The sequence below is a fragment of the Heloderma suspectum genome, chromosome 2 (genome assembly GCF_057233095.1).
Source record: "Heloderma suspectum isolate Gila_16-S chromosome 2, 16-S_ref, whole genome shotgun sequence".
Taxonomy (NCBI): Eukaryota; Metazoa; Chordata; class Lepidosauria; order Squamata; family Helodermatidae; genus Heloderma; species Heloderma suspectum.
Genome location: NC_139459.1, coordinates 226,780,834 through 226,808,459, shown reverse-complemented (window position 1 = coordinate 226,808,459; position 27,626 = coordinate 226,780,834). Strand labels below are relative to the sequence as shown.

The following is a 27,626-nucleotide window of genomic DNA, read 5'->3' as shown; positions in this document are numbered from 1 at the left end:
AAGGGGCACAGCCGCCGTATCAGATGGAGTTGATACAGCGCTGTCCGGCTCACAGCTGACACCTGAGCCTCCATGGACAGCTGGGAGTCCAAAATGACCCCCAGGCTGCGGACCTGGTCTTTCAAGGGTAGCCGTACCCCATTCAACACCAGGTCAACATCCCCTAGCCTCCTCTTGTCTCCCACCAAAAGTACCTCGGACTTGTCAGGGTTCAGCTTCAGCTTATTCCTCCCCATCCAGCCACTCACCGTCTCCAGACATTTGGACAGGGATTCTACGGCCAACCTTGGTGAAGATTTGAACGAGAGGTAGAGCTGCGTGTCATCCGCATATTGATGACACTGCACCCCAAACCTCCTGATGATAGCCCCCAGCGGCTTCACATAGATGTTAAATAGCATCGGGGAGAGGATGGAACCCTGTGGCACCCCACAAGTAAGTGGCCACGGGTCCGAAACCTCCTTTCCCAGTGCTACCCTCTGGTACCTGCCCGAGAGGAAGGACCGGAGCCACCGCAATACGGTGTCTTCAATGCCCAACCCCTCCAGGCGGTCCAGGAGGATACCGTGGTCAACGGTATCAAAAGCCGCTGAGAGGTCGAGGAGAACAAGGAAGGAGCATTCACCCCTATCCAGAGCCCTCCTCATATCATCTACCAAGGCGACCAAGGCTGTTTCTGTCCCATGCCCAGGCCTGAAGCCTGACTGAAATGGGTCTAGATAATCAGTTTCTTCCAAGTGTGCCTTCAACTGCACCGCCACCACCTGCTCAATCACCTTGCCCAAAAATGGCAGATTTGAGGCTGGGCGAAAGTTGTTCAGAACTTGAGGATCCAAGGAGGGCTTCTTTAAGAGCGGTCTTATCACTGCCACCTTGAGGGCTGATGGCATCACTCCCTCCTCAAGGGAGGCGTTCACCACTGCCTTGATCCCCTCACCCAGTCTCTCTCTGCAGCCCATAATGAGCCAAGATGGGCAAGGATCAAGTAAGCAGGTGGTCGGCCTTACAGATGAAAGCACCTTGTCCACTTCATCAGGAGGAAGAAGCTGGAACCCATTGCTGTGGTTTGTTGGTTTAAAAAAACCTCAGAGCCCTATATATGAATTGCGAACTCATTCTCTGACTATGGATCCTTATGTAGTCAAATGGCACCATCCACCCACAAGAGGGGAGGTATCTGCAGGTTTGGGGGAGCCCCAAGTTCCCTTGAAAAAATTTTTAGGGAAAAAACACTAAAGGGGGACTCTAAAACAGCCCACTGACAATTGAGCATACTCAATGGCGATAGGATGCTAGCTGTTGGAGTGGGGAGAAAGCAGAAAACCAGGGGGAAGGGGAATGGAATGGAGTGTTCTGAAAGAAGGCATGCTTGACAGGCTGAAACCCTAAATAAGAGTATTCCACACAGCAGCGTTTTGTTGTAGATTCCGCTTCTATCATGTATATTCCACAACCATCCAAATTGGATATGCACTGTATCTTTTTTAAATACTTAATTGAAAGCTAGCTAGTGCAATTAAATCTTGAGCTCTTATAGAATCATAGAATAGTAGGGTTGGGAGAGGCCTATAAGGCCATCAAGTCCAACCCCCTGCTCAATGCAGGAACCCAGGTCAGACCATCCCTGACAGATGGCTGTCCAGCCTTGTCTTGAATGCCTCCAGTGTGGAAGAGCCCACTACCTCCCTAGGTAATTGGTTCCATTGTCATATTGCTCTAACAGTCAGGAAGTTTTTCCTGATGTTCAGCTGGAATCTGATGTTCAGCTTCCTGTAACTTGAGCCCGTTATTCCATGTCCTGCATTCTGGGATGATCGAGTGCTATGTTCCCTTTACTTTGCATGACTCTGGTGTGACCCTTTTCTTTTTGGTGAAGTGATACTTTTAGGGCCTCTTTTGTTCAACCACTGTATCTGCTTCCCAGTCCGACTAAGGTTACCACTGATTTTTAAAAGCCTTAGGTAGAATAGTAGCCAAGAAAAATTAAAAGTTCATAGTGAACTTTTTTTGAAATGGGTACATAAAAATCTCAGTATTGGGGGAAAAGGGGGAGTTTATTGATGCTGGAAGTGCAATGCTTGTAACAGCTTTCATTAATTGGGTATTTCCACATAAACCGCTTGAAACATGCTTAAATTCAGCTGTGTGTTTGTTTTTCATTAAACTGGGTCTTTAGAAATTCTTTTAATTTGGTGTTTCTGAAAAACCACGGTGGATTTTCAAAGCAAGTGTTCAAGTCTGTTCTACATTTTAATGAAACGTCACAAATGAAAACCATCCCTACTGATACAACTTTGTAATTAAATTTATATCCAGTATGGCCTCCACATGCCAATAACCACATCTAACAATGGTTCTGTTACTGCAGATTCATGGTATGGTTGCTAAGTAGATGATCATAATTTATATTCTCGTGTAAAACGGGATGGGATACTAAATGTTAAAAAGTACATTTTCTCTTCCTCATGTGTCAGACAACTAGCCACGGGCATTGCATGAGATGTGATATCTTTTATGGAACCCATTTGTATGTTTACTGTGGGAGAGTTGTTGGTATAATTTAAAAAAAAATCCTAGCCCCAACTTTCTAGCCAAATAGTTTCCACTTTGTAGTGGTTGTTCGTGGATTGGGTTTCTTGTTTCAGCAGCTTCTAGGACTTTCACCACTAAGGGCTGTGTTGGAATCATGCCAGAGGCTTGAAGATTGCACTTAATTTGTGCAAGTGAAAGTTTCATATGCGTTTGTGTGAATCTGCTTCCCAGTTAGCTGCTTGTCTGTTTTATGCCTTGTATATGCAACTAAAAATCAGTTTTCCTGATGTTTGAAGGAAAGATAGGCCACCTCTGTTTCACCAGAAATTTCTCCTGTACTTCTGAGACAAATAGGTAATCACAAAATGATGGTGAAAAAGGGAAATTGGCTGTTCAGTTTTGAGTATCACTGAACTGCAGATGGGGACGTAGGGAAAACTGTATAAATCAGATGCCAGGAAGATTTAGAGAGATCAGCTTAAGATAGTTCTGTCCTTGGCTAAAGAAAAGAGGTTAAAACTTCAATTCAAGTCATAGCCATAGTCACAGAAAAGAGATGGCCAAAGGATGGGTAGCCTGTGCCCTTCAGAAGGAGAGTTTATGATCTTAGCTATTGAGAGTTAATATAGAGACAACTTAACAGTGCAGGGAAAGCTGAATGGTCCAATTTGGTATGTGTATGACAATTCGTTTATTGTACCAAACCATTGTTAAGGAAGCTTAACTATAGTTTGATGAGATGTCTGAATTGACAGATCATGGTTTGCGATTGGCTGGTAAACCAAAATTTAAAAAATGGATTGAATTGGATTTGCAGTTCATGGTTTGTACTGACTGTTACTTGTCATGATGTCTGAACTGACAGACCATAGTCATGGCAGTTGCCGTTCCTCCAGAAGCACCCCATACCATAGAAATGGGAGTGCCGAGCAGAAAGAAAATGAAAGCATATAAGCAGCTCTAAACCATGTTTTGCCTGTGGTATATTTGGAAGCTCAAGCCATAGTTCGGCTTCTAAATTATGGTTAGTGCAAATCAATTAAGCTTGTACTCTGAAGATGTCAGTTTCAGGCTTAATGGAATACTTTTGTAGGTGTTATAAAATCCAGACATGGTGCATGAGCATGGTTTCACCTATCCTCTCAAAACGCAAAAATTTACACAAGCAATAAAAAACTTCATCTTGGTAGCTGTGGCTGCACAGTAGTGAATAGAAGGAGTTTACCCTTTATTTGTTGGCAATGCAGAAGAAAAGCACTTTAGTGCTGGAGTTTCAGAACTGTTGGGAGTTTCAAAATGTAAGTATGAATGCACCCATACTTAAGCTATATAATAACAGTTTGCTGTGCCCATCTGCAAAGGAGAATGACCTCACCCTTCATTCCCTTGAGTATATTTTTGTGTCACTGCAAGGCACAAGATAAAAATTAAAAATTTATTTAAGTTTGTTCTTCATAAAGTGGAGGTGAAATGTCCTCTCTTAAAATCACATATGATTTGTATTTTAAAACTTTTATGAAAGCAAGGGTTCTCATCTGTTTAAACTGTTTGAGGTAAAATCCTCAGTGGTAGCAGTGATGTTATGTTTGCCATGTTCTCCACGTAGACCTGAGGCGTAGGAAATCATTTCAAAGCCAGATCTCTCCTGGAGTTTTGGAGCTGTTCAGATACATGGCTTTGGCTCAGGCCCATCTCTACAGCAGTCATTAACTATAATCACGAACACATGAAAACATGACTTTTCTTCAAAGCAAAATAAGAGAGGGCAGCTTGTTGGTGAAATCTTAGAACTTCCTTCTAATTTTCCTTTTGTTTTTACCTGCGGCAGCACTTCTGAAACTCATTTAATTTGCATTCCATCATAATGTAATACAGATTGCTACTTCTCCATTCCAACTCACTGTGGAATGCCTTTTACATATGACTTTATGCTGTTTCTTTGAAAATTTGTTGTTCCAGGTTCCTCTTGACTTCCGTTGAATTGTAACATTTTGTGTTATACACGTGCAATGTATTAAGTTATGAAAGGGGGGAAATTGATATACTAAGGTTTACTGCAAGTTGAGAAAACCCTGCAGTATTCGTTGTTCATGTTCACTGAAGTATTGCTTGAGTACTGTAGATACAGGTTTTTCTTAAGCAGTTGCTGATTTATTTGAAAATACAGATTGAATACTTTTATTATAGCTTGCAACTACTACTCGCCTCCTTGCCTGAGGCCAATACTGTTCACCTTCAAGTGAGAGAATTCCAGCATGCATTTTCCCTTTTTAAATCTGAGTCAGATTTCACTGCATATGCTGGGATTATTGGTCCAGTGCTGCTCCTTCCAGAAGCCTAGTACTTTGTTTTGCAAACTATGTTCTTCTGTTATTCCAGAAGAATGACACATTCTGTCATTCAATTAGTTTGAGCTAATTCTTCAGTGTTTGCTATTGGGAAGGGCTCTTATCTCTGTTTGTGTCCTGCTTGCCCTGAAATTTAAAGGTTAGTAATTATCTGTTAATGAAGCTGTTTGTGTCTAGCAAAGAACAGGGAAGGGGACCGGGTGAACAGACAGGGTAATAGATATTGATTTTGTATATACTTTATTCTGGTTCGCACGTCATGATAAGCCACCCTGACACTACACACTACGGTGGGTTGATTGTTCACTTGCTAACCGACATTACTGCTGACAGAGTATCAGGTGCTCTGCGGCTTGCTGTGGCTTGTTTTCCCCTTAGTCCTCCTGCCCTGTGGCATGTATCTCATGGGCTTTTGCAGCACAACCTCAGCAGCCTACTCTGCTAATGTTAACCATTTTATTTTGTAGAATTATTTTGTAGACTTTTTTTCCACCTTTGGTGAGATGTGCACATATTTAGCATTATTTACCCCCAGTTATTTTTCACCTTTAAGACAAGGTGCGTGGGGAGTGTGTGCCTTGTCTTAAAGAGAACTCACTACTTTTTTTGCCACCACATCACTGAACTTTGTCAGTGTAGCAGCGGTGGTGGTGGTGGGGAGAGATGCTGGGGAACTGGCCCCTGGACATTGCCTACCCCTACATTAAAACTTCAAATTGGCTCTGGACAAGAGTAGATTTCTAGAATAGGCTGATGGTTGTAAAGCAGGGGAGGGGAATTGCCAGCCTGTGGCCGTTTCCCATCTGGCCCGTGGCCTCTCCTGCCCAATTCTGTTCCCCTTGCCTGCTGGAGTGATTGCCCTGTCCCTGCCCGGGCAGCTTGCTGCATTTCTGTGCTGAGTGGGGAGTTGATTCTTCTTCAGCAAGACTATGTCTTCAGTACACTTCATACAATTATTTAATAATGCTTTCCAATAATTCACCTGGAACAGACATTAAGTTAGTAGGCTTGTAACTTCCTGGATCTCCCCTGGATAGCCTTTTTGCCCACTTTCCAGTTCTCGTGGAAGGAGGATGATCTCAGGAACAAGTTACATATTTTTGTTAGAAGATCAGCAATATCACATTTGAGATCTTTAAGAACTATTGGATGGATATTTCTTGGGCAAGGTGACTTGTTAATTTTTAATTTGTCAGTGAGGCATAGAATTTCTTCTCTTTTGCCATAGTTCTTCAGACTCCCTTTCTGAAAAAGTCAGCTCAGGCATAGGTACCTACCCAACATCTTCCAAAGTGATGAGAGAAGCAAATAATTCATTAATCTTGTCTGCATTCTCCTTATTTTCATTTAGCATACTTTTAACTCCATTGTTATCCAATGGTTCAACAGCCTCCCTAGCTGGTTTCTTCCTTCTGATGTATTTAAATAATTTTTTAATAGTTGGACTTAATTTTTTTAAAGGTATGCTTCTCAAATTATTTTTTGCATCCCTTATTCTTTGCTTGTATTACTTTTGATGAAGTTTTTGTTTCTCTTTGTGCTCCTCATTTGGACAGGCCTTTCTGAAGGAAGGTTTTTGTTTAACCTTGAATAGTTTCCTTGACTCTGCTCATTAACCATGGTCGCAACTTCTTGGACTTGTATCTTTCCTAATCTGTGGTCTCAGTAGGTGAGGAATTTAGTGTAGAACTTTACTCTCTTTGAAAACTTTAATTTGAAAGAAAAGAGAGCTGCATAGGACTCACAGTTAGCAGCAGTGAATTCAGATTCATAATATGCACAGCAAAGATTCTTTTAGGGACCATCCAAAAGAGCCCTGTGCTTGTGATCAGCCATTTCCCCCTCTGCTTGTGGCAAATAGCTTGTCTAAATTATTTACCATGAGCAGATCCACCATTTTGGCCTCATTCTCCAGTAGATGAGACTGGTCAAGTGTGCTTTACCCACTGCTTCCTTTAGGCAAACTAGTCTTAGGCAAGTCACTAAGAGTGGGTGTATTCTCATCTATCCACAGACACTGGGAGTTATAGAGAATTACACTTTTGCTATAACATTCTAGATGTTCAAATTAGCCTCATACTAATGTATAAGCTGCATCTAGGAACCATAGAACAAGTTTTTAAGACATTGTCACAAGGTGTGCCCTTTCTCCAAGGGGAACATGTTCCCTTGTCCTGTTTTCATCCCAAGTGACTACACTGATCATGTAAATGTAGCAATTATAGACTTTATTAATCCTTGTTACAGCACAGGATCATTCTGATGAGTAGCTGCAGGATCAGGATCCCTTCTCAGGAACTGTAGTAAGCAGTTTCAGGATAAGGCACAGAGGCTCTGGAGTAATAACAGTAAGTGGCTGAGGGCCCTGGATAAGAGGTCACAGAGTGAGGTAGCTAGCTGCAGGACCAGTATGGTGGATGCTTGCTGGGTGATACAGATAGGTATCTCCAGGATCAGGTTAAAGGTCTACAGTGCAGGTAAGTACCTGTGGCACTGCAGCAAATAATAGAGCAATAAAGGTAAGTAACTGTAGGATCTGAGTGAATGCTTACATAATTATGGTTGATGTAGATAAGAAGTTGTAGAGTCAGGATGATCTGAGTTTACTGTAGAATTAAGCAAGTCTTTTCTTGTCCACTTGTTCCTTTGGGTTTGGACTGCTGCTAACTGTACTGGTAGGTCTCTCCTGTGTTTCGTAGCAGCCACCCCTCTGCTTCAGGTCACTGGTTTTCTTAGAAGGCCAGGTGCTCTTCTCCCCTTCCTCCTACCCCCTTCTTTACCTTTCATTCTTTGTTCCTTCCAGTTGCTCTTTCCAACCACTCATTTAATTTGCATTCCATCATAATGTAATACAGATTGCTACTTCTCCATTCCAACTCACTGTGGAATGCCTTTTACATATGACTTTATGCTGTTTCTTTGAAAATTTGTTGTTCCAGGTTCCTCCTGAGCCTCTTTACTCCAGCTCTGTCTTTCTCCCCCCTGTGCTTCTAGCATTCATGCTTTTATCCTGTGCTTCTGCCCCTCCTCCTCCCTCAGGGTCCTTGATCCATTTAAAGGGCCTCTGCACTGATTTCCTTTCCTTCTGTTTAACCAGCCCTACCTGTGGCTGGCTACTGTTACTAGGCAGCCAGGAACACCTGAGGGATTCTACAGTGACCCCGGATGGCTCCTCACAAACACATTATTTTAAATGCTATGTGCATTTAACAAGTACATGACTAAGAAATCTAGTCACACTCCCTTATGCTAAGTTTGTACAAATTTTCATTCACATGCCTAATTTGATGCTTAATATATCTTTTCCACTGTTTTTCCAATGAATGTTAATTATGTTTCAAAGCTGGCATGAAAACTGTGGGAATCTTTGCTCTTATGCAAAGGTTCTACATTTTAATTTTGCAGCTCACTTAACATAGGTTAATATAACCACACTCTTTTGTTCTTTTAAAATTAGTGATAAAGGTAGTGTCCTTCCTTTCAAAAGGGTTCAGTTTAAAAAATGCTGGGAGCTAAAGAAAACATTGAAACCTGTGATCCATTTCTTTAGGCATTATAGTATAAAGAAGAATACATAAATAAAAAACCCAGTGAAACAGGGCCATAAAAAAAACTAATAATAAAAAGGAAAGCACTTGATGAAGTTGATAACCCTGGAAATAATATCGTTTTAGGCTATGGCTTCAGAACGTGGGGTGCTTTTGTATCTCAAAATAGCTGAAAGTGTATTTGGTGGAATAAACTGCCCATTCCCCCATATATGTGTTTTAAAATAGATGAGCAAAAGATCAGCTATTGTTTTTATGGCAGGTGGATTCTTTTTCTTCCTTTGAAGCCATTCTGAAAGAATGGAATAAATTGTATCTCCCCGGAAACAGCAGCAATGCAGCATGTTTTTGATTTCATTATATTTGAGTACTTGTACTTACTCACTACAGATGTATCATTTGTGAAATGTTTGAAGGCATGGGGGAAAAACAGGTTGGTTTCTCCCCTTCCCTGCTGTTTTTGGAGGGGTGGGGATTAAAATATATGCAGTATTTATTTTCTCATCAAACTAAAATTTACTTTACTGCTTTAAGAACATGAAATGTATTACATAGATGAAAATTGTACTGTTGGTATATTTATGAAATTTAAACTATTAATGCCTGAATTTTATTCAAATGATAATTAGCAATATATCAGGTGTTAAGACATGCTGCACTTTAATATACCTAACCGTATCTTAGTTTTTGCCATTAGATAAAATAAGAATAACATAAAAGTTGAAAATGGAAATTATCCGTGTTCATAGTAAAGAAAAAAGCAAGACTTTATTATCTTGGATTAGAAAAAGTTGCCTGGATACAAAGTATTTAAGGCTTTGTCATGGGGTCAGTTTATTATAGAAGGGAGAAATTATAAGAAAGACAGAGAAACTGTACCATTATATGAAAAGAAGTAGAAAACTTTGAGGTTAACATAAAAACACAGGAATAAACCAGGGAAATGCTTAGCAAACCTTCTGAAGGAAAAAGGGGGCACAGCAGATCCGACAAGAAAGCAAGATTAAAGGTATTAATTTCGATTAATTTCGATTTCGAAATCATGTTTTATTATGCAGATGATATGGTGTTTATATTGCAAAATGCTATGTTAATCATTTACACCACTTAAAATAAATTGGAAGCATTTGATAAAGTATCTGTTTTATAAAGTTAATTCAGGAAAATAAAAAATATGATGAACAAAAAGTGCAGATTGAATTGATAATAGGTTTAAATTGCAAAACAAAAGAGATATCATACCCTGGGATATTTCTCTCAGTGTACATAAATAAGCCTTGTTGAAGATAACCTCATGTGTGCTACACAAAGCTAGTCAAGATATGAGAAAGTGGGCTGAGGAGTCTTGCTGTAGTTAAGCTGAAAATTATTTTCAGAATATTATTTTTTCTTAGATTACTGATATGTGGTAGAACAAATCAACTCCAGTCTGAAGTCTATCAGTATATATGAAAAATTAAGAGTTAAGTAACAAGTATTACAGCAAGGGAAATTTAGGGGTGGTCTTTTGATTTCTCATTGCTGTTCCTCCTCTTCCTTCATATTATTATTGCCATCATCATCATCATCATCATCATCATCGGCTTTGATACAGTGGCTTCAAGCTTTTAAGGACATTCTGCCTTGGGATAGGGGAGCAGGCTGGAACTGAATTTTCACTAGCAGACTGAATTTAGTTTAACCATCAGGAATATCAAGAGCAAGGGAAATGAAATCAGGATGGTAATTGTTAAAACCTGGGGAAAGTATAGACCTATTTTGCATCAAGAATCTCTTCCTTTGCTCCAGCATTCAGTCATTTTGGTTTTCAGAGAGCAATGGAAATGGGTGATTGCTCTGTTTGGTTTACAGGAGACATCACCATATTAATTTTTTATCCAGGGAATTATATCATATACTCAACTTGCACAAAAAAAATTATCTTAATCTTCCATTATTTCAGTATTTACAGATAAGGAGTTACATCCAGAGTGTAATAAGAGAGTAGACATAGCTAGAGCTTATACTCTGTTTGAAAAACTGTTACTTTCTGGGCACAAAAAGGTTTCTTATCCAAAACATATGAAATTTTAATAGCCATTGGCACTAGCAGAATTTGATTCAATTAAACAGAAGTGGAAAAAGGGAATTTAATATAACTGTATCTGATGATCAGTGGAAACATGTTTTGAATAATTGTGTTAGATTGGTTTAAGACATGAATTCTAAGGAAAATTTGTATAAAATGGTGTATATGCAGTACTATAACCTGGTTAAAATATCCAGAATATTTTCAGCTGTGTATATTGCAGATATAGGAGAGGGGCATTCTTGCCCATATATACTTTTATAGTACCCCAGTTAAAGAATATTGAAAGGAGATTATTAAAGGTATTAAATATGTCACAGGTTTTAAGTTACAGTTAGCCCCCATAACAAACCTTCTGGACTGCATTAAAAATCAGATGGCAAGACATTATACTGTGATGGGAATAATTATAAAGTGTTATGGGACAAGAAGTTAAACTCAATAAAGACTTCTAAAAAAACAAAACAAACCCTAGATATCTTTTCTTAGCTATTGAAACCTATACAGACCTGGTTAATTTGTATGTTTGGATATATTTGCTATGGCATAAGTTATAAATATTAAATATTAACAAATATGTTGATTTGATGGCACAGAAATGTGAAAGAAAGAAAGAAAAACAAAGAAGCAGCTTTTCCACATTCTCAGGTTTCACAAGCTGAATGGTATCTGAAACAGCATGACCAGATATTGTCTGGGCTGCATCCATCAGTATGAATCTGAGTGATTCTGTCTGCTAAATGCATTGCAACAGGCCTTTAAGGGCTCTACTATTGAGTCCCTGAGCTTATATGCAAAATGCTCTTTACACACTAAAAAGCACCACTGACTAGCATTCTGCAGATGCAATGGTAATAGAGATTTCTTTGCCACCATCAAAGCCACAGAATAAGCCCAATAGTGGTTTCTCACTGTCTTTGGTTGTACTCATCACAAATCTTTGGCCACTTGTGCTCTAATTGTTGTCCCAACTATTATCACTTGTACCTCTCCAAAATACCAGGGAGTTGACTTGACTTTACGATTGTGCTGAGGATATTTGGGAGTGATTATATCGATAGCTTGAGTCTCCCAGCAGAGACTATCCCTGAGTCATCTCCCTATCCCAGCAGGTCCACTGGTCGAAACTGCAGGGAACTCCCCCAAAGTCCTTCGAAAACCATCTGGATCCATCATTCTCTATGGGTGGACCATTGCAGTGGGTCCTGAATCCCTGCAGGGGTTACATGTGGCCACAAGATCAAACGGAATCAAGTAATGACAGCGCAAGCATGAGGCCACATAATTTGAGACAGGTCCATGATTGCCATAGAGGTTATACAATCCTGAGTCACACCAAACAAGTTGGTCGCAGTACACAGTCCCCCAAGACCAACAGCTTTTGAGGTCTTGAACATCATCTCTGAGATTACCTCCATCAGGCAGGAAGACTGTTAGGCAGCTGGATGAGCAATGCACTAACAGAATTCAATCCAGTCTCAAAGTTTGCAATGACAGAAAAAGACAGTCAAAACTGGTTGACTTCTGAATAGGGTACTGGACCACGGAGATGGAATCCTTGTAGGTAATAGCAGCTCCACCTCCCTGTTCCTTAAGCTGTGCACATGAGGACTGCAGTTAGGCCACAGTTGCTACAGAGGCTGGAAGGTGAGCAGGATGCTTAGTTGATATGTCCGCCTCCCACTGCCAAAACACCCCCTTCCCTATAACTACACAGGAGCACTTCTCAAAATAAATAAATAACACTGATATTGAGTTGGGGTATTTCTTTAAAGTCTAGCAATTGTGGAATGCCAGACATAAAGAAGTTGGAATATATTTAGAGTGTCGGTATGAAATCACAGAGGACCCTAGAATAACAAAAAAATTTGCACATGGCAAATTTTATCCTTTGATCCTTCCTACCACAGACTGAATGCTACAATGTAGCTCTGTGGTTCAATGTGGCATTCAAATGTCAAGCTTTGCATATATATTAAAGCACTTTCCATTTAGCTTATGTGATCCACTGGAGGTATGTGGTCATCCATAACATGAGCACTTCTGTTCTGAAGGGGCAAAAGTAATTTTTTTTCTCTGAACACTCTGTGTGGCTGTTCAAAATTCGTATACCTCTACACGCATTGCATGTTCTGGGAAAACATGAAAGGACATGAATTTATTTCTGTGGAATCCTTTAAACAAAGAAAGGGATAGGATTGCCTTCTATTCCCCCCCCCCCCCATTATCTTTAGGCTTCTTTATGTGTACATGGCTTGGGCACCAAGGGCCATGATTTCAAAGGAGTTCAGCACCCACAGTTCAAGGTCAGAATTTCAAAAGGTCTTGGATCCCCTTAGAACATCAAAGAGAGTGGGAAGGACTTCAGAAGAGCTCAGTATTTCTTTATGGGTGAGGAGCACATCTAACAATCTGCTCTTTATTTAGGTATTTAATTTTGCTTTTCATTTTTGACAAAAGTTAATTCTGCCTTTTGGTGCTGATTAGAAATTATATGAGAAATCTGGGCTTAGGAGGTGTCATTGATCTCAGACCAAGCAACTTTCTTAAAGCAACTTCCTAATTGCATGTGACCTGCACTGCATAATTGTCTGACCTACCTTGTTTTGGATATTTTGTAGAAAGGGTTGAGATATGATTCTCTGAAGATTGTATGTTTTAGAGTCTGACTTTTATTCCATCTCTGCTGAATTGAATTTTATAGAAAAGTAGAAAAACATCAGGGAGAAATCAAGTACTTTGAGTACTAAAATGTTTGCAGTAGTGTTCTTTTCTAAAAATCTGCCCTTCAAGTAAGGACAATAAAATTATGACATGATCTCCAGTGCTTTTTAAGAGGGGAACCTACTAACGTTGCTTATTGTTGTTTTAGAGTAGCCTCCTCATACCTGCCCTCCAGATCTGTTGCATGGCAATTCCTATCAACCTCAGCCAGTGTGGTGAGTTGTCAGGATGATGGGAGTTTTATTTATTAAAATGTATTTATAAAAAGTAATCAAGTGATGTACAATAAAATGAGTTGAGGTCTAATAAATCTGGAGGGCACCAGGTTGGGAACGGCTGTTCTAGAAATGCCTTTTAATCTTCTCCCCTGGTGTAAAAGTACCCCTTGCATAGCATGAGAGTTGGTAATGGCATGTCTGGAGCCTTGCAGGAGTAAAACAGCTCTTGGGACATTTGGAATGGAGAAATGGTGGGTAGGGAAAGAATTAAGCACTCCCTTCTCCTACTGCTTCCCTACTCAAAATCTTTATTATTATTATTTTATTATTTATTTATTTCATTTCTGTATCGCCCAATAGCCGAAGCTCTCTGGGCGGTTCACAAAAAATCTTGTCTTCCCAAAGTAGCTTTTCCTAAAAAAGAGGTGGGGGGAATAGGCAATCAGGGGCTGGTTATGCTGGTTTTGGTGTAACATGTAGTTAGACTCTAAAGCGCTCGCTAAAGTACTATAAATTCAGTTGGGAGCACATGGTGAAACTTGGGCGCATACTTTTAAAAACTGATTCTTAGAGTGATGGCTGTTGTTTTCTTTGCCATTGCCTTATTCTTTTGTTGGTAAATGCAGAAGGGAAAGTAATAGAAGGTAATTTAAAAATGAATAACAGAAGCATTTTGAGGGAGTCAAAAGATCAAATCGCCAACATTCGCTGGATCATGGAGAAAGCAATTCCAGAAAAACGTCTATTTCTGCTTCATTGACTATGCTAAAGCCTTTGATTGTGTGGATCACAACAAACTGTGGCAAATTCTTAAAGAGATGGGAGTACCAGCCCACCTTACCGTCTCCTGAGAAACCCGTACGAGGGCCAAGAAGCAACAGTAAGGACCAGACATGGAACAACCAATTGGTTCAAAATTGGGAAAGGAGTACAAGGCTGCATATTATTGCCCTGCTTATTTAACTTATATGCAGACTACATCATGAGAAACGCCGGGTTGGATGGCTCACAGGTCGGAGTTAAGATTGCTGGGAGAATTATCAACAACCTCAGATACGCAGACGATACCACCCTAATGGCAGAAAGCAAAGAGGATCTAAAGAGCCTCTTGTTGAGGGTGAAAGAGGAGAGTGCAAAAGCTGGTTTGAAACTCAACATTACAAAAACGAAGATCATGGCATCTGGCCCTATCACTTCCTGGCATATAGAAGGGGAAGAAATGGAAGTAGTGACAGATTTTATGTTCTTGGGCTCCAAGATTACTGCAGACGGTGACTGTAGCCATGAAATTAAAAGACGCTTGCTCCTTGGGAGGAAAGCTATGGCACACCTAGACAGTATAGTAAGAAGCAGAGACATCACCTTGCCGACAAAGGTCTGTCTAATCAAAGCTATGGTTTTCCCAGTAGTAACGTATGGCTGTGAGTGCTGGACTATAAGGAAGGCTGAGCACCGAAGAATTGATGCTTTCGAACTGTGGTGCTGGAGAAGACTCTTACAAGTCTCCTGGACTGCAAGGAGGTCTAATCAGTCCATCCTAAAGGAAATCAACGCTGAGTGCTCATTGGAAGGACAGATACTGAAGCTGAAGCTCCAATATTTTGGCCACCTAATGCGAAGAGAAAACTCCCTGGAAAAGACCCTGATACTAGGAAAGATTGAAGGCAAAAGGAGAAGGGGACGGCAGAGGATGAGATGGCTAGATAGCATCACCGATGCCATGAATATGAACCTGAGCACACTCTGGGAGAGAGTGGAGGACAGGAAGGCCTGATGTGCTATGGTCCATGGGGTCACGAAGAGTCGGGCATAGCTTAACGACTGAACAACAACAACAACAAAAGGAGTTATTAAGCATGGCATGTTCTAAGGCTTTGCTATGAATGTGTGTGGAGTTTTGTGCTTCTCTGCTTTATAAATATTGAGGATGGGTACCTTCGTTCGCATTTGCTCACTTTAAATGGGAGGGCTGTGCTACACATAACAGGTGTCTTATGGAAAGCCTGTTATTTGTCCAAGACATTCTAGCTCAACTTTTGGGGCAGACCATGTAGTCATTTTGACAATACACATGCGTTGTAGGACATTGTGTTGGAACTCTGTCTGTTGTTTCTGTTTATTCTGCTCCATGTACCGTGGCTCTGATTCTACAAGGAAAAACAGGATATATTTCACCAGCAATGACAGTGGTGAGTGCAGTGGTTAGTTCATTAACAAAGGCAGTTGTTCCCTTGTTTTTTGTTTCATTTCCCCCCTCTTTAACTGGATTGTTAAGCCAGTTTAGTTTCCTCATATTGCATGGTAGAGGGAGAGAATGCTATAGCCATGAGTGCTCAGCACACCTATATCTTATGTCCAGGCTAGACCAAATGATGATTCCATGGTTGATGGTGGTGCTCCCACCATCCGTCAGAGTGACCAAGGCTGTTTCCACTTGAAACGCAGGGTGCGACCCAAAGTGGAATGTATCTAGGTAATTAGTTTCTTTACAAACCACTTGGAACTGAGAGGCTATCATGCTCCCCAACACTTACCCAGAAATTTAAGGTTAGAGACCAGATGGTAGTTGTCCATGTTCTGAAGGTCTAAAGTTGATTTCCTTTGTAAGGACAGCACTACTGCTTCTTTAAGGATAGCAGGGACCACACTGCCTCCAAAGAAGGGATTTACTTCCTCTGAAGTCTAGGTCTTCAGACTAGTCCTGGATGCTTATAATAGCTATGACGGGCAATGATCAAGAGAACAGGTGGTAGGTCTCAAACTTTAAAGTAACTTGTCCACATCCTCTGGGTGAACAAGCCGATACAGTCTTGCTAAGGTCTACCCTGCGGGTCCTTCTCAAGTGCCTGCTGTTAAGATAAATGAGGTTGGCTTGCACTAGAGATAGGTCCTTCTTGGTGGTGGCCCAGAGACTTTGGAGTGCCTTTCCAGTAGACTTATACCTTGTCCCTCCTACTTGAGCATTTAAGTGGGCCTCAAAAACCTTCGTCTTCAAGGCTGCCTTTGAGTGGCACCATATTGTGTGTCAGCAGAACAGCTTCACAAAGTAATTCTGATGTGATCACCTTTAAATTGTACTGGGTCTCTCATCTCTTTTATGTTCTTTGGGAGAGCAAAGCCTTTAAAAGCAGCTTTAAAATACTTGAAATAAATAAAAAGGAGGATTCCCTGGATGTTAACCTGATCTGTTAAGATAGTACATCCCATCCAGAACAGGCTGAACAGTAGGTACAGAAATCTTTCTTTGAGGCACAGTATCCTTGGATTTTAAAATTGTAAGGGCTGTGTTGAAGAGAAGTGGGAGGAAAGGGAGATTGGGGGACTATAAATTTTCTAAATTGTTTAAAAACAATTCTACTGGCTGACAAGTATGTACTAAAATTAATAACGTGTAGATGTTAAAAGGAGTATGTTTCCCCCAATCCTCCATCCTTGGCTTACCTGTGTGAGGTGCCTTCTCCTTGCAGCTCCAGTGGCAGCAATGGAATTAAGGTACCTGCTGGCCATTTGTAGCTGGAATTCTGTAGCCCTGAAGGTTCCAAGAAGATTTTTTCCCCAGTCTGCCCTTTATATTGACTCTTCTTCACCCTGACGGTATGGTATGTGTTTGTGCTGTAATGAATGTACTGATTTTCATTGTCATTTTTCCTTTACTACATTTCTGTACCTCCCAATAGCAAAGCTCTCTGGGCAGTTTACAAAGATTAAAACTTTAAAAATACAATATAGTAACATAACAATAACAAAAAACCATTCTATACACACACGCACGCACATGCACGCATGCACGCGCACACACACACACACACACACACTTTGAACAATCAAGAAAAAGAAATATCAGGACCTGTTAAAAACTCTATCATATACTGTCAAATGCCTAGGAGTACAGGAAGGTCTTAACCTGGCGCCAACAAGATGAAAATGTTGACCTCACTGGGAAGAGGAAAGCCCTCTCCCTTGTTGCCATCCATATCTTGCCATATATGACATCTCAGTTTTCTTCTTGGATCTTACATACTCCTGGTGGTTTGCTGTGACTGGCTGCAGAGTTAGTCAGACTCCTATCCTTCATCATGGAATTGTTGGGAGAGTGGTCATTTGGGGCTCTCCATTGAAATCCGCTTGTTTTAATTGACATCATCTCTTGTTGCTGTAACGTTATGCCATTATACAGGAGTTGAGGATTCCTCCTAACCTCCTTTTTGTACTACCATGTCCTCTCCATGCCTGCTTTTTTCTCTTTTGTGCTAGCAGTATATATTTGGGTTATTGTGGAGGAGAGTAATTTAGGAATAAGCCTATCCCTGCCTAGCAGGCATAAATTAGGAATAGGATTTTGCTGTTAAAATGGTAATACCAAGACAGGATATAGTGTAAGTTTGGTCTTATCTTCAGGACTGTTGCTTAATTGCTAACTCATATATTTTCTTAAACTCCCTCACAGTGTTTGCTTCATGCTTCAAACAGGAAATCAGATATTGATTTTCTGCATACTTATACAGAGAATGAATTTGTGCAGGAGATTTGCTTTGGGAGTAATATTTCATTAAGTCAGAAACTCCCATGATTTAGCGATTTTATTTAAAATGCTGCTTTACATTTTTGTTGACTTTATATTTGAAAGTATATTAAGAACAACAATTAAACTCACTTTTGGTTGGCTTTTGTTTGTTTTCTGCTATAATGTATGAAATAATTTCAAAGAACCATTTTAGTTGCTGTGTTTTTTTAAGGAGCTAGAGGAGTGAAGATCTTTGGTCTGGGTTTCCTCATTGCCGTTATATTTTGTAATTCAGTAGTGGTTAGGAATCGTTCTTTTCCTTGGCCTGATTTTTCACAGAACCACCAACTCTGATAGTTAGAAATGAAAGTGTGGGCATCAAAAATCCAACCTTGCAAGTTTGCAGGTATAGGTTATACTATAGCACAGGGATCCCCAAACATTTTGAGCCTGTGGATGCATTTGGCATTAAAAAAAAAATGTCATGGGTGCACCACAAAATGGTTGGGGGGGATGGCCAGTCAAAAAAGGTTGGGAGTATCTCCATTATTTATTTCTGTGTGTGTGCTCTCTCGCTCTAATTCACACACCATAACATACATGATAACAACTGGCCATATGTTAAATTGTGCTAAGTTGAATAAAAGCACTTTTCGTTGTAAAGAGCACTTGGGTTTTGTAATAGGATCAATTGCTTACAAAAGGTTAGAATGTATTTCTTTTGGGGTGATTGTGGTGGAGGAGTTTTAAAGAAGCCATTGGATGGTTATCTAGCAGACCTAAGTATGTTTTCTTAGGTGGCTTCCAGGAATACAGGTTCTAGTGCTAGCAATCAGAAGATATTGTATAGTTATTTCATCTTGCCTTCCTTGATAGATTTTCCACATGAGAGAAAAAGATGGAAGAAGCGGTGGGAAATCATGGGAGGATTACAAGTGAATGACCTCCTGTAAAATTATGTGAATGAGGTGGACTATTGCAGTTAAAAAGCCTGGAAGCACCCTCAGAAGCAAGTCCCACTGAGCTCAGTGGAGATGACTCTCTAGCAAGTGTGTTCAGGAGTGCACTGTTAAAATGATTTCACAACCATTTCCTCTCCACAAGTAACCTAGGGAAATGTTGCTCTTTAAAGGAGGTAGGCTGGTGCTAGTGATCTCTAACAGAATTTTCAGCATCCTCACTTATCTACAATCCCTAGATTTCTTTTGGGAAAGCTGTGGCACCTCAAATGGTATAAACCTGGTTTTGTAGTGCTGATAGGCCACCCTAGTCTATAGTCAATAGTGTAGTGAAGTATAGTGAAACTTGCTTTCAGAAGATTAGGTGATCTCTTGTGTTGCCACATGAGCTCTGAGCCTGTGTTTATCTTTGAACTGGATACTTCATAAGTGTTATTGTCTTCTGAATTATGCTACTATCTAAAAACCGTGTCAGTTAGAATACATGGACTGAAATCATTGGATTAGCTTCTCAGATCCCAGTTACTCTAGTTTAACTGGCTCATACCCCTTCATGGATCACTGCTTTGTTGTGGCGAAGGGGCTTGCGTAACTCAGTGAAGCCATAAGCTATGCCGTGCAGGGCCACCCAAGACGGACAGGTCATGGCAGAGAGTTCTGACAAAATGTGGTCCACTGGAGAAGGAAATGGCAACCCACTCCAGTATTCTTGCCAAGAAAACCCCATGGAACGTATCACAAGGCTAAAAGATATGATGCCGGAAGATGAGCCCCTCAGGTCGGAAGGTGTCCAATATACTACTGGGGAAGAGCAGAGGGTATTTCCAAGTAGCACCAGAAAGAGTGAAGCGGCTGGGCCAAAGCCGAAAGGACACTCAGCTATGGATGTGTCTGGCGGTGAAAAGAAAATCCGATGCTGTAAAGAACAATATTGTTTAGGAACCTGGAATGTCAGATCAATGAATCAAGGTAAGCTGGAGGTGGTCAAACATGAGATGGCAAGATTGAACATCGACATCTTGGGAATCAGTGAACTCAAATGGACAGGCATGGGCGAATTTAATTCAGGTGACCATCATATCTACTATTGTGGGCAAGAATCCCTTAGAAGAAATGGAGTAGCGCTCATAGTCAACAAAAGGGTGGGAAAAGCAGTACTGGGGTACAATCTTAAAAACGATAGAATGATCTCAGTACGAATCCAAGGCAAACCATGCAACATCACAGTAATACAAGTCTGTGCCCCAACCGCGGATGCCGAAGAAGCTGAGGTTGATCGGTTCTATGAAGACCTCCAACACCTTCTAGAACTAACACCAAAAAAAGATGTCCTCTTCATCATAGGGGATTGGAATGCTAAAGTAGGAAGTCAAGAAATCACTGGGATAACAGGCAGGCATGGCCTTGGTGTACAAAATGAAGCAGGACAAAAGCCAATAGAGTTTTGCCAAGAGAACATGCTGATCATAGCAAACACTCTTTTCCAACAGCACAAGAGACGACTCTACACATGGACATCACCAGATGGTCAATATCGAAATCAGATTGATTATGTCCTTTGCAGCCAAAGATGGACAAGCTCTATACAGTCAGTAAAAACAAGACCTGGAGCTGACTGTGGCTCAGATCATGAGCTTCTTGTTGCAAAATTTCGGCTTAAATTGAAGAACGTAGGGAAAACCACTAAACCATTCAGGTATAACCTCAATCATATCCCTGATGAATATACAGTGGAGGTGAGGAATAGATTTCAGGGATTAGACCTGATAGACAGAGTGCCTGAGGAACTATGGACGGAGGTCCGTAACACTGTTCAGGAGGCAGCAACGAAATCCATCCCCAAAAAAAAGAAATGCAAGAAAGCCAAGTGGCTGTCTGATGAGGCTTTACAAGTAGCTGAGGAAAGAAGGGAAGCGAAAAGCAAGGGAGAAAGGGGAAGCTATATCCAACTGAATGCAGAGTTCTGGAGAATAGCAAGGAGAGACAAGAAAGCCTTCTTAAATGAACAATGCAAAGAAATCAAGGAAAACAACAGAATGGGAAAGACTAGAGATCTCTTCAAGAAAATCGGAGATCTCAAGGGAACGTTTTGTGCAAAGACGGGCATGATAAAGGACAAAGAAGGCAGGGACCTAACAGAAGCAGATGAGATTAAGAAGAGGTGGCAAGAATCCACAGAAGAACTATACAGGAAAGATCTGAATGTCCCTGATAGCCATGATAGTGCGGTCACTGAACTTGAGCCGGACATCCTCGAGAGTGAAGTCAAGTGGGCCTTAGGAAGCATTATTAACAACAAAGCTAGCGGAGATGACAGTATTCCAGCTGAGCTATTTAAAATCCTAAAAGATGATGCTGTTAAAATGCTGCATTCAATATGCCAACAAATTTGGAACACTCAACAGTGGCCGCAAGACTGGAAAAGGTCAGTTTACATTCCAATTCCAAAGAAGGGCAACGCCAAAGAGTGTTCAAACTACCGCACAATTGCGCTCATTTCACATGCCAGCAAGGTGATGCTCAAAATCCTACAAGCTAGGCTTCAGCAGTATGCGAACCGAGAACTACCGGAAGTACAAGCTGGGTTTCGAAGAGGCAGAGGAACTAGAGATCAAATCGCCAACATTCGCTGCATCATGGAAAAAGCAAGAGAATTCCAGAAAAACGTCTATTTCTGCTTCATTGACTACGCTAAAGCCTTTGATTGTGTGGATCACAACAAACTGTGGCAAATTCTTAAAGAGATGGGAGTACCAGACCACCTTACCTGTCTCCTGAGAAACCTGTACGAGGGTCAAGAAGCAACAGTAAGAACCGGACATGGAACAACCGATTGGTTCAAAATTGGGAAAGGAGTACGACAAGGCTGCATATTGTCACCCTGCTTATTTAACTTATATGCAGAGTACATCATGAGAAATGCCGGGTTGGATGAATCAGAGGTCGGAATTAAGTTTGCTGGGAGAATTATCAACAACCTCCGATATTCAGACGATAACACCCTAATGGCAGAAAGCGAAGAGGATCTAAAGAGCCTCTTGTTGAGGGTGAAAGAGGAGAGTGCAAAAGCTGGTTTGAAACTCAACATTAAAAAAACTAAGATCATGGCATCTGGCCCTATCACTTCCTGGCATATAGAAGGGGAAGAAATGGAAGCAGTGACAGATTTTACTTTCTTGGGCTCCAAGATCACCGCAGACGGTGACTGTAGCCATGACATTAAAAGATGCTTGCTCCTTGGGAGGAAAGCTATGGCAAACCTAGACAGCATAGTAAGAAGCAGAGACATCACCTTGCCAACAAAGGTCCGTCTAATCAGAGCTATGGTTTTCCCAGTAGTAATGTATGGCTGTGAGTGCTGGACTATAAGGAAGGCTGAGCGCCAAAGAATTGATGCTTTCAAACTGTGGTGCTGGAGAAGAATCTTACGAGTCCCCTGGACTGCAAGGAGGTCAAATCAGTCCATCCTAAAGGAAATCAACCCTGAGTGCTCATTGGAAGGACAGATACTGAAGCTGAAGCTCCAATATTTTGGCCACCTAATGCAAAGAGAAAACTCTCTGGAAAAGACCCTGATGCTGGGAAAGACTGAAGGCAAAAGGAGAAGGGGACGGCAGAGGATGAGATGGCTAGATAGCATCACCGATGCCATGAATATGAACTTGAGCACGCTCCGGGAGAGAGTGCAGGACAGGAAGGCCTGGCATGCTATGGTCCATGGGGTCACGAAGAGTCGGACACGACTGAACGACTGAACAAACTGGCTCATAGATCGGACTGCTAGTGTATTTACCCAAAAGCATTGTACATATCAAAGGGAGTCTAAATTAATATGGTGTCTCTTAATTATGTAGTGCTTCAGGGGCTTGGACATAGCTAAAAACTGGTTGCTTTGCATTACTGTTTTCACAGTTTGGAGTAGAGTAGCTAACACATTCTGCTCTAATTGGAAATTGGGCCATAAGAAAGCCAGTAGTAAGACTAATCTGTCACCTCCTGGCAGCTGTTCATTAATTTATATTTGTGTAGCTTTGGCCGGGTCAGCCTGCTTTGTGTACAGAGGCTAAGCTTTCTTATCTTTTTGTTATGGAATGCCTTTTAGACCGGCAGAATTGTGTTTGCCCAGCACTTCGCATCTATTTTCACCCACTTCTCTGAACTTCCCCTCAAACAATTCTTGTCGTGTGCGTAAGGCTTATTCTGTAAAACTCATGAAATGAAAGAGAGTCTGTCTTGCTTATATATACAAGCAAATCCCTGTGTAATGCCCCTCTTCTTAAATGAAAATAATCCATCTACCATTAGTTAAGGATGAATTATGCCTCAAAATATTGCTTCTCCTCATTTTGGGGTAACAAAAAGGTCTGTTTCCTTTGAATTATTAGGAAGAGATGTGTCCTGGTTATAAATATATAGTTTTGTTTTCGACATACCCTTCCCTCAGCATCCAGGTAAGTGTTATTACTGGATGGTTGATTGGATTGGTATCCTCTGACATCAAAATACTCGTGTTGCAGTGCAAATAGTATGCCGTCATAAGAGCCTTCATACTATTACATTTGGCAGTCCACAGTATATATTAGGCATACACAACTTCTTACCCAGCCATATATTGTTGCCTGCCTTATGATTACCAACCCTTCTGTGTTTGGTGTTCTAGTATGGCAAGTGGTTTATCATACCCCTGGCCAAGCCACAATCCAAGGCTCATGGGCTGTGTTGTGCAGGTCAGGTCTGGTATATATGCAGTTACATTTCCTTCAGTTAAGATGTTTTGTGAGTGAACAAGACCTTAATCCCTAAAACCAAAGATTCATAAGGAAGTAATCTTAATGTTAATTTTTTGTACAGATGATATCTGCCAACTGTTCCAATGTCTGAAAGAGAAAGGATGTAGCAGGTGTGAAATGTCAGTAACAGTGCAATTAGCATGAGATCCTTTCTGTTTTCTTTGGATTCATGATTAGTGGGAAAGTTAAAACTTGCTTAGAGACCCTGCCGGCCACACAGATAAGCAAACTGAAGGAATGGTATCTGTATATTCTTCTTTTGCCTCTCTGATGTTATCAGATTGTACGGCTGTCACAGCTTCTTGACGGAAAATGTCTAAATCAAACTGTTGCACACAGTTGAAGTTTGTCCTAGTTTTTAACTATGCACATAGCTTGACATGTCTTTTGGATGCATGGATGACTGCTTCTTGTAAGCATCAGAGACTTGCATGAAATATTTTCTTTTCCTAATTACTATAAAAAAGCAGACCATTTCATCTAAATTGTTATGTACTGGAACTAAACAAGCCAAACACTTCCCAATTAAACTCTACTGGTAGTGACGTTATCTATGCTGAGAGTCGTGGTACATTGGTAAACTGTTCGTTGTAGTGAGATGCTGTAGTGAAGATATTCTACTATGCTTTTATTTGTATTAGCCAAATTGTCTCCCTCTTGGCTGTAAAGTTTCCATATTGTCTTATAGCATGCTATTATTACATGAAGTCTCTTCTGTTTTACGCTAGACATTTTAGAATTTTACCTCAAAATAAGTGCAGCAAAAATAATATGTGGTTTTTCATGCTCAGAAAAGTATCCTAATCAATGTATTGAAAGTCTATCAAAATTGGGGGAAGGCCACCATTTTGGGATGGCATGGTTGATTTTTACTTTGAACAAAATGAACTCAGAAAAATGCACACAACTGCATCTGTGTTAGTCTGATTCATCTCATCTTCTGTTTGAAATAAGTTTAACAAACACTTATTGACTGTACTTCTATGAAGATGCTATCTTGAACAGTTTATTTGGAAATATGCAGATGCATGGAAGAAGCAGTGATGTAACTTGGGCATTTTCATTATAGCTTTAAACCTGCTGCAGGCTGCAGAAAGTTTTATGAACATAAATTAAACATTGTTTTATTACCTTCAACTCTACAGCCATCTTTTTCATAAAGTTACAGACTTTGCTAAACCAAGCCAATATAAAAATCAGTTTGCTTTACTCTAAGGTACTTATATTCATTAGGTGGATGGATGGTGGAGTTGGAAAGCCTCTATAGGTAAGAGAAGGAGGCAGAGGCTCTGTGCCAGTGCTAAGTACTCCTTTGTGTAACCAGATAATATCTTGTATGGATCTAAATATATAAAAGGTGGTAGCAGTGTCCTTGTGAAAGTTACTTCTCCTAGTCCTGCAGCCATTTAAGTCATCCCAGGACTGGGCCTGAGAGTGAGGAACATGTAGGCTCAGCTAGGTAAGCCTCTGGTCCCCTGGAATGCATCCCTGCCCCTTGGAGAAAAAAAAATCACAGCATTTCACATAGATGGAGCAGGTATGGAGGGCTAATTTCCCATCTACTTAAGCTCCTACTATATTGTAGCTCTGCCACATATATTGTTTTTAGTTTGGGAAAAGTAATATTGTGATTCAGTGTACATAACAAACAAATGATCCGGATTTATTAGCCTATCAACTGTAATGCATAGCAAACAAAAGACGAGATACGGGAAATCTATTGTTTGCAGTATCAAGAGCAATTCTAATTATCAACCATTGTAGGCCTAGTATGAATAGCAACATTTAAGAATTCAACTACTGACGAAGTAGCATTGGTGTTGACCCCATCAAGACAGAAAGCAAGCAGCAATTCATCTGATTTGCCAGGAAGTTAACACTGTCTTTGTAGTTCAAAGCACAGAGAGTCCCTTTCTCTTCAGAGAATGTTGGAAATAACATTCCTGTTTTAGCTTTGTGTTATATGCATTTCTTAAAAGTAATGTCTTCATTTCTACTTTCAGATTATAGGTTGCCAAATTAAGAGAGAGCCAGCAGAGGCAACTGAGCGATATACTAGGTGGATCAATAATCTAACACAAGAACAACTTCTTACTCAGGTATTTGGCTATATCTGTTCATTTTAATGTGTCAGAGGGCTTATTTCCATCCATTGCTGTTTTATACTAATTAGAAAGTGGAAGTGTGGTTATATAAATCCACCAGGTTACAGGATATAGGTAGTACAAATGTAGGTGTGTGTTATTAAGCTGATTGTAATAGCACTTGAGGGGAAAGAAAAGTAATGAGACATTAATTAAAATGGCTGCACTTCACATATAACTTGTTACAAACCATAAGCAGATAATTTACTTTTTAGTCCATGGTCATTGTACTTTGCACCATCATCTTCCACAAAACAAGGCAGTTTTGGTTCAGGCTTCTAAACTTAATAATTATGCTGAGTAGTTAATATATTGACAAAGAAACTAGAGAAACCACTAAGTACACACTTTTGTTAGATACAGTGAAAAAACAATTCAGATGTCGTGATTAGAGTACTGCATGATGGCTGAGGAGATCTGAGTTCAAGTCCCTACCCAGCGACAAAGCTCACTGGCTTATTCTGGACCAGTTGTTCTTTTTGGTACCTGGCCTTGCAGGGTTGTTGTGAGGTTAAAGTGGGATAACTTCTATTTGTGCATACTACTTTGACCTTATTGTACGAAGGCAGGGAGAGGGGGATACAAATATTATTAATTTAGTGTTCTTACGATTTGTATAAAGATATCTGAATGTAGAACAGAGATGTGATAGGCAAAATTAATAACAAATATGAAGACATAGGAAACATAAATAAATACACCTAAACAACATGTATCCTCATCCTGTATCATCTTGATGCTGCCACCAATAACCAAATACCAGCATAATGGTATATTTTCTCTCCAAGCTATGTTGTACCTGAAATCTTTGTCACCAATGTCAAACAAAACACAAGGCTCAGAGAAACTGGAAAACCACTTTTGCAAATATAAGGAACACAGGTGCTCATTTGTACTTGCTGATTTATTTATTTAGATCTGTTAGATGCATTATAAAATAGATTTCCTATGGTTCGTACAAATTGTAAAATTTTTAAAAAATACAATAAAAATCCAGCATACAACTTTTTTTTTCAAAAATCCTAATACCAAACACAAAAACTATCAAATAAAGGATTTTGCAAAAGAGTCAATTGTTGCTCTTTTTTCAACATATGTAAATAATGAAATAATCCTGTGATGTTTCTGTTTAAGTTAGAACATTGTTTTGATAGGTAAGTTTACATACACATACATACACTCGCTCCAATAACATGATTAGAACAGCATTGTAAGTGACAAGTGACAAGTGATACCCTCTAAAAGTTCATGATTTGGGGCACAGCAGAAGGCAACTCTCCCAAGCTGAGGAGATGCTTCAGCAGTGGTCCATCAGCAAATGTATTTCCTTCCTTTTTCTCTAACTGACAGGGAAGGCATGTTATAGGTGTACAGTAAAAGTAATGTTAGCAAGGACAGTACAAATCCATCCATTCTCTTTCATCTCACTACCAGCTTTTAAATCAGAAAGGTGCCCCCCCCCCATTACCTCGATGAATTCTCTGAGTCTCGGTGGCTAGATTAGGAACTTGGGGAGAGGGGAAATTTTTACTGAATGTGATTGCCAGTTTTGTCCCTTTTCCTATACAATTTTTGCATCCCCCTTACAAATCTGTGAACTCGTAGCCTTCAGACATAAGAACTAAGCTTGCAAAGTGTCTTAACGTGGCATCTGTTTATGTATGTGTGTGTGGGAGATTTGCCACTATGATATAGATTCTGCCATGGCTTATATTATGTTCTGGCTTGCAAAGAAATAAAGTTAAACTCCCCCCACCCCTTGGTTCAAGATCAGGTCTTTGATGGGAAAGT

General features: G+C 40.3%; 1 protein-coding gene across 5 annotated transcripts in view; it reads left to right on the top strand.

The window, feature by feature from the left end:
* Nucleotides 1-27,626, top strand: part of QTGAL (queuosine-tRNA galactosyltransferase) — a 288,495-nt gene that overhangs the window by 29,383 nt on the left and 231,486 nt on the right. For all 5 annotated transcript variants that reach the window (XR_014788322.1, XM_084838336.1, XM_084838339.1 and 2 more), the window contains one exon: nucleotides 25,695-25,790. Coding sequence is in view for 4 of the 5 variants with exons in the window: in XM_084838336.1 (XP_084694462.1) it covers nucleotides 25,695-25,790 (96 nt within the window). In the remaining variant the exon portion in view is untranslated. The remainder of the gene's footprint in view (nucleotides 1-25,694; nucleotides 25,791-27,626) is intronic.